Source organism: Parasteatoda tepidariorum, chromosome 1 (assembly GCF_982258835.1).
Source record: "Parasteatoda tepidariorum strain Cologne lab strain chromosome 1, Ptep-v5.0, whole genome shotgun sequence".
NCBI classification, from domain to species: domain Eukaryota; kingdom Metazoa; phylum Arthropoda; class Arachnida; order Araneae; family Theridiidae; genus Parasteatoda; species Parasteatoda tepidariorum.
Window position 1 is genome coordinate 64,562,103 of NC_141755.1, and position 8,043 is coordinate 64,570,145.

At 28.7% G+C, this 8,043-nt stretch overlaps 1 protein-coding gene across 1 annotated transcript; it reads right to left on the minus strand.

The window, feature by feature from the left end:
- Positions 1-1,559: 1,559 nt before the first annotated feature.
- LOC107440755 (uncharacterized) lies at positions 1,560-7,469 on the minus strand. The gene is made up of 3 exons (XM_016053770.4): positions 7,335-7,469; positions 2,970-3,958; positions 1,560-2,086 (listed from the first exon to the last, which is right to left on the minus strand). Exons 2-3 carry the CDS (start codon positions 3,875-3,877, stop codon positions 1,813-1,815), a joined length of 1,182 nt encoding a protein of 393 aa, XP_015909256.3. The 5' UTR covers positions 3,878-3,958; positions 7,335-7,469; the 3' UTR covers positions 1,560-1,812.
- Positions 7,470-8,043: the final 574 nt, after the last annotated feature.

Sequence of the window (8,043 nt, forward strand, 5' to 3'; positions counted from 1 at the left end):
TATATATATATATATATATATATAAATTTTTTTTTTCTTTTTCAGTAAAAGTTATGTTTTCAGTAAAATTGAATAATAGCAATTAGTGAGAATTGATTTATGTTTGACTAACAAGGGAAACTAGGGAAGTGTGACTCGTCAATTTTAAAATAAACTAGTGGGATGTATGCCTTATCAGGAATAATTTTAGGGGGCAACATTCGTTTCGGCCCATAGAAGGTTCTGTGAGAGATAAAAAATAATTCAATATATAGAAAAATCGGTATTTTATTACTTCAATGCAGACTATTAGTTATTGTAATTATCTCATACTCCAATTAATTTTGTGGTACTTACTTTCACGTTCTATATAATGCATATTTATTCTCAAAATTGATTTCGAAAATTTTATATATCTGTAGTTTTTCAGAAAACCTGTTAGGTTAATTTAAAAAAAAAAAATTGACATCAAATTTCAAAAATTTTCCAAATTAATTGGAATATGTAATTGCAAATCAATCAATTAATTAATAATTAATTAATTAATTTGCTAATTGATTTATTAATTAGAAAATTAATTAACCAATTAATTACAAATTAATTAGAGTATGAGACAATTACAATAACTAATAGTCTGCATTGAAGTAATAAAATATCGATTTTTCTATATATTGAATTATTTTTTATCTCTCACAGGACCTTCTATGGGCCGAAACGAATGTTGCCCCTTAAAATTATTTCTCATAAGGCATACATCCCACTAGTTTATTTTAAAATTGGCGAGTCACACTTCCCTAGCTTCCCTTGTAAGTCAAAGTGTTTATATAAGCAGATGAATTATATTTATTCAAGAAGCTGAGATACTATTTCTTTTGAATTTAAAAAAATTAAACTGATCAAAAAACATTTTATAATAATTCGGTATTCAAAAAGAAAACAAATTACTATGAAATCAAAATAAATAAAAATTAAAATAAGTAAAAATTGAAATAAATAAAAATTAAAATAAATGAAAATTGATATAAATAAAAATTGAAATAAATGAAAATTAAATAAATAAAATAAATAAATAATAAGTATAGCAGCTGTTTTTGATCAGTATTGCTTAAGGAAGTTTTAGAATAATAACTAGGAAGAATATAATAACTTAGGAGGCTAACCTCTCTGCTCGCAGCCACTCACCAACCTCGACGATTGCTTTGCAATTATGTTGTGTCGTATAGCATGAAACAGATTTATCTACGAAAGTTGAAATTATTCATTAAAATAAATGCAAGATAAAAAATTCCGTTTGTTTACATTTGCGCCCTTCTTCCTCGTACATTAAATATAAGTCGTACATGTATTACACTATGCATGAAGCTGTCCGTAAGTTCTCAAGTGTCGAATCTCATTAACGGCAATAATAATAAGAGTGATGATAAGGTTATATCATAGATATACTTTATAATTAGGAAACAACTCTTTTAACTTCAAACTCTTTGAGAACAATCAAAATTAAAAAGGTACCAATAGCAGAGTAAGATAGGAAAAAAATATTACTTTTAAATTTGGGTTAAAAAAATAGTTCACAAAAAAGATACCTTTACGATTTTTATTAGTCTCAAGTTCATATCAACCAAATAATATCGAAATAGATGATGGAAATGCCCACCATGTGATTTTGCGAACCATAAATACGTACCGACAACAATGGAAAACTGGGTTTAGATATAGAAACATATTAGATTCTCTAGAGCAGTAAAAAAAATGGTTTTGTAAAAATAGCAGACGATGGACTACTCTACATTGCTCAACTGTAGGCAGTTGATGTAAAATTTTATAAAGCAAATACTAAATGCTGAAATCTGATGGTTTCACTTCCTCAATTGAAGCAATGACTTCTGATTGTTGGTCCATTACATTTTTGAAATGAATCAACGGAATCGAGTATGGCGAATCTTCTTCCTGATATAGATGAAAGGAAGATTCATAAATGTTCAAAACATTGAAAATTATTCTGACAAGTACCGGTGCTTGAGAAAGAAAATGTTGTGGAACATCAAATTTCTTTTTTCTCACAATTTTGTGTGCGTCCAGATCTAGAGGGTATTCCTGAGATATAAGTCTGTGAAGAAAAAAAAGTAAAAATATTTTAGAAAAATGAACAAAAAGATAATTTTAAAGATATCATTATAAGTAAATAGCTAAGTAAGATAAACCTAAATACTACATGTTGTCTCAAAATACATAAAAACAGAAGATAAACATATGAGATAAAAGAGTTTTTAAGTAAAAGAAAAAATTGAAAATTTAAAAATTACTGAAAATTTAATTAAAAATCATGAGTAGGTATAAACTCCTTGTCATCTTATACGGTTATATCTTTAAAAATAAATCAATACAATAGTGTTTGCAGAAGATAGCATAATTGTTGTTAGCTTTATCTATGGAGATTACTGCAAAATTCTTTCGAAATTGCTTAACAGTAGTTTAGTTTGACAGTTGGATGCATAAAGTATTCTGATAAAATTTATTAGTTAGATGCATAAAGTATAGATGATAAAATTTATTAGTTGGATACATTAGTTAGATGCGTAAAGTATTCTGATAAAATTTATTTTGGAATAAATGTGAAACAAATATTTTAAAATACTAAATAGAATCGGCGTAAGTAGAATAGATATTAAAAAACTACAAGATCCTATTAAGCCTATCTTTTCCTTGCGGTTTTGCTATCTTTTACAAAATAAATTACAAAATAAATTAGGTTGAAAATATTTTATTGTTTAAGTTCTTAGATACTTTTTGCATTTAAAATAATTTTTAAAGAGGGAAAAAAATGACTCTCTAAAAATTGGAAAAAGAGAAAAAATAAAAATAAAAATTATGAACACAAAAAATTACTATGTTTTTATAAAAAGCAAGTTTTGCTATCAAACACTTTAAAGTCATACCTAATAAGCAGATACAGAGTAGTTTTTAATTGGAATGAAAACAAAAGAAAATACCTTTTCGTTAAGAAACTTGCAACAGCATTTTGTAGAGAAAGTTTCAAAACACATTTTGTAATTTTGTTTCTTGGTAAATTAAAAGTCATACCGGTGATTAATGAAAACAGTACAAAACACACCACATCATCACTAAGCTCTAAAGAGTATTCTTGTAGTTGAGAGATTACTTCTTCTTCTACAGATTGGTGGGAAATTTCATTCTCAATCTTACATTTAAGACTCTGCGGCAATTTCTGAACAAGGCAATTAAACAATGCACGTTCATCATTGATGTTGGCAACCATATCAATTAAAAACTTTTTATCTAACATTGTTTCAGCAACAGTTAAAGCTACATTGCACAAACTGCATCCAAACTTGTAACCTGGACCTATAAGCAACTGTCCAATGGATTCCATTATATCAAAGACAGACATTATTGATCTAGCAATTAAAAAACGTTGATGAGTTTTGTTTAGCTTTTGTATGTAAGCTTTTGACTCATCTAATAAATGAAGTCTTCGTGATTTCCACATATCGAATGCATTTAAAAACATTATATACTGTTCGTTGGGTACCTCACACAGTTGTGTTTCAAAAGAAACATTTGGGTAACAATACGTTCCTAAGTATATGAAATAAAGTGTCAACACCCTCAGGCTTGACCTATTACTTCGCTTCATTGATTGCCGATTTAATAGTTTAGTTATTCTGTCAGTGTTGAAGCTAGATTTAGTATTGTAAGGAAACATAGTAACTAATTCATGAGTCGTCTTCAACCGACCGCGCAATCCATTGAATATTAACAAATAAAAAACTAGCCTGTTTATCTTCATACTAATGTTATTGTTTTTTCTGGAGTCAACACATTTTGTATTTGTTGCTGAAGCATTTACTGTAGCTTTTGGCACTTTGTTAGGAAACATTAGACTTGTATTCGTATCATTTTATATTTCGTGCATTTCTTTGTAGTTAAGCAATTCCTTCATGAACTTTTTTAGTAGTATCTACAAGCAAAAATATATCAAATTGTGGAAATTAATTGCAATTCAAAAAGGTATTTGGTGTTAGTATTTACACTCTAAAAACTATTTATATAAAATTGTGAAAAGTTGAGTTAGATAAATTTTTTGTCGTCTTTCTTACATTAAAAGTTACATTCAATTTTATAAAATGTAACAGTCATGATTTTGTTTTAATCCTACAATCTTTAAAACCTGTTATGTAACCTATTAGGAAACTGGAACAAGAATAACAAGAAATCTATATCAGATCAGTATTAAATATAAGTTTTCATAATTAAAAATGAAAAAAAAAAGGCTATAAATACGATTATGGAGTCGTTTTTTTTTCATCAATCAAAACAGAGACAAAAACATTGACATTTAAAATGATTGGAAACAATTAAAAAAAATAATAAAATGCAGTGAAATTTGAAATATTTTTTAAAGGATAGGCTAAAGTACTTGATTGAAATTTTTAATTTTAGTATACAATTTAAAACTCGTAATAGAATACCAGTCACAAAAAATTATATCAATATAAAAATGCATAAAATATTCGAAATGCTTATAATTATAATTTTTTTCCTGCATTTTTTGACTTTCGAATTTTATACAGTTATTGGAGAACTACATAAAAAAAACTTTCTGTCACATTTTATAAATATTTCGTCTGAAAGATTTTGTTGAATTACCTGAAAGAATAGCCAAAAATTCCAGAAACGCTACTTATAGCAATGCTAAATAATCTTACATACTTGATACAATTTTTTTGAAATCCCCTTAATACTATTCGATAGCAATTCGCTGCAATTTCAACATAGTTGTGAAACATTCAGTTCTATTATTTTTAATAAGGTATAAATTTAGTGCAATTTTAATGATTACCACTTAATACAGTTTCAGGATGCAAAACGCAATGGATTTGAAGTATTCAGTTTATAGTTTTTAGATTATTTCTAAATATTAATAAAATATTGTGTCATATCTTATAAAGTACCAGTGAAAATTGCTTAAAATGATTCAAACCAAAATGAAAAAACCGAAAATATAAGATCGAATCGAAATGTAAACACCGATGAATGAAATTATTTGCATCTAAAATTGTTGAGTAAAATTAAATCTTAAGTGATTAATTCAAACCTATATTCATTTGATACAGTTTATATACAGTTTTGTTTTGAGTATAAATTTAAGTTTTTGATTTTATCTTCATCATAAAATTTAAGTGAGAACTTTGTAAGAATCCTGATTGAAGTTAGGCCCCGAATTTAATGATCTTGTCTAATTTTGCACGAAGTATAATCCTATACTTCTTCAAGATAGAAATAAAAACACAAATAATTAAACCCTTTGACGCAGATGGGACAGCGTGGTGTACTCATAAATATATTTTTTTCGGACGCTCTAATTGCAAGCACGATAGATTTTGGTATTTTTTTAATTATTTTTTTCCAATGCCAACTCGATTGACATTCGTCATTCAAATGTCAGTAGGACAGATTTGTTTGCCATTCTTTCCAGGCTCCCATATTAAATGGGCCAAAGTTGTTCAAAGTGTAAAGGCCTGGTTTCTTAGGACAAGTGCCTTTTCTGGGCGTCAGCGTTAAGTTGACGTTACCCTGACGCCAACAAAATACTGGTTTGTTAACTCAAGGCCTGTATCTTAAGAGAAGCGTCTTAACCGGGAGTCAGCTTTAAGTTGATATAATTTTGACGCCATAAAAATACCGTTTTGTTAGCTCAGCGTGAGCAGTCGGTCCAATGCAGAAATTATCTCGCATTGCACATGCGTTAATAACGTAAACAAATATTTATTTTGAATTTGTATTGATTTTGTGATTGTTGACCAGTGATTTAAGGAACAAATAATAACTTTGTCCAAGAAAAAACACATTATAGCTTAGCTAAATGAAGAAGAAGAGGAAAAGGAAGCTATGCTTAATGTTAAAATTAAAATCTTGGCTGATTTCAGTGCTCTGTTGTTGGCTGTTGTCCGCCATTGCTTCTGTTGTTAACGTCACGTTGTAATCCAACTGCAGTTGATTTGGACGGCAGTTGTCGTTCAATCTGAGCGTTCCATGACGTATGCTGTCAAACTCATAAATTGACCAATCAGAGGTAAACGTTCGTTTCAAGCTAACGCCGACGTTTCCTAAGAAACCAGGCCTTGGAAAACAAACACAGAGTACACAGAATGAAAGAACGTCCATGCCTCGTCCGGGATTCGAATACAGCGCTTTTTTATGTGAGATTAGCTACCTGAACACTACACAGTCCGGTTAGCATTTTTTAATAATAAAAAGCAGTTAATAGTAGTAACTAAAAAAATCTATTAAATAAACAGAGTTATTTTTCTACTATAACAAAAATAAGTATTCTGAAAAATATTCATTCATATTCAAAAATTTATAAACAATTGATTTTGTAAATTAAAGAAATTTGAATAATAAATAACTGTTTCTTTAGATCTAAATGACTGCAAATAAGTGCAAATTTGAAAAACTATTGTTTGGGAATGAGCCGTGTTTGGAGGATTATACGTTTAACGCAGAAAAAGACAGCGTTGTTTCAGGCTGTGTTCCATAACTATAAACTATTAAAGCCCCAAATATAATATTTTTCATTTATTTTGACCTAAATTAATACAAAATAATGATAAAAGTATGATAAATATGTTTGATAAAAATGATGTGCCAAAGCATTAATTTTTATTTCATACCCGTCGTTGAACATCAGACAAAATTTTGAGTTTACGACAATCAATTTTCAACTCCGTAGCCTTATAATTTTAAATCCAATCAAAAAAGTAAAGGGTTAACTCCTGGAGTAAATATTGGGAAAAAGGTGCGGTCTTGGAGGACCTTTTAATGGATGTAACAGCTTTTACGTTACATGGGGGGGGACCACAGAAACCTCCCACGGTTAGCATGATCCACGACTACTGAGGATAATTTACGTCAGCACTGTGGTCGTGGCAAGCCGGGTGTGGAAATCGTATCGACCAGCCATCGCTGGTACTCGAACACGGGTGACCTGATTGGGAGTAGAACGTTCTGCCTCCTGAGTTTCCACAGCTCTGCTTTAAAGGGTTAACCTAAAAGTAATTATTAAAAATCACAATTTTTTACGTTTAGATTCATTTTTAAGCATTAAAAAGGAACGTTTAGTATCAGGTCTAGATACGTTTATTTTCTTAAACGTGATTTTTGATCTTGATCAAGTACTTAAAACGTGCATTTCAACCTTGTTCATTTTTTAAAAAAGCGCATTTTGCGATGCAACCAAAATACCTATGTTACGAAATACCAATGTTCACCAATGTCATTACGGCCTTAAGAACTATAGAAAGAGAGGAGAGAATTTTAAACATAATACTTACCACAGCTTCCTCTTTCCAGAAAGTTAAATAAAACAGATAAAGATTTTCTAATATTTATTTGTTTTATCTTTTTCATCGAGTGGTTTTAATGGACTTCGCACGATTAAGCGCAAGGCAAATTTGACGGTAGCGGTAGGTTTCACTGGTATCGGAAGGAAAGATAACACAAGTTAGAACTTGCTGCATTTTTCAAAATCACACTATATATTTATCTTTATTTAAAAATAATATGACTCATCATTTTTTTATTGTTTTGTTCATTTTTGTCACTTTGTAATTGTGTCAATGGTTTTCTTCTGAGGATATTTAACTGATAGCATCTCGTGTTATTTTGCATTCCAATAAATATGATATTTTTATAGAAAATTTTCATAGAAAGTTTTATAAAAATAAATTATTAATTTCTTTTATAGTAAATATGTTAAAAGTTTAAAATAAAATTTTTTATAAGGAATAACCACTTAATTTTCAGTTATAATTTTTTCTTTTTGCGTTTGATATTTCGATATCGGAAAATGAGATATTATTTCTTATATATTTTTATACATTATTTTCAATAAATTCAAAAATAAGCAGCTGGAATTAAGAGTTTGGAAGGTAGAATGGTTTTATGTGAAAAGAAGTACACGTTGAAAATTATACTTCTATTATTTGAAACTTCATAAATTCTAAACTCTGAGTCTCATCGACTTTGTTTTCATCTCATTTC

What these genes read in the sequence shown, in the direction of transcription:
- LOC107440755 (XM_016053770.4), bottom strand. Translation starts at nt 3,877, where the DNA reads ATGTTTCCTAACAAAGTGCCAAAAGCTACAGTAAATGCTTCAGCAACA. An exon ending in GCAAGTTTCTTAACGAAAAG is followed by an intron (nt 2,087 to 2,969) that starts GTATTTTCTTTT and finishes TTTTCTTCACAG; the next exon opens with ACTTATATCTCAGGAATACC.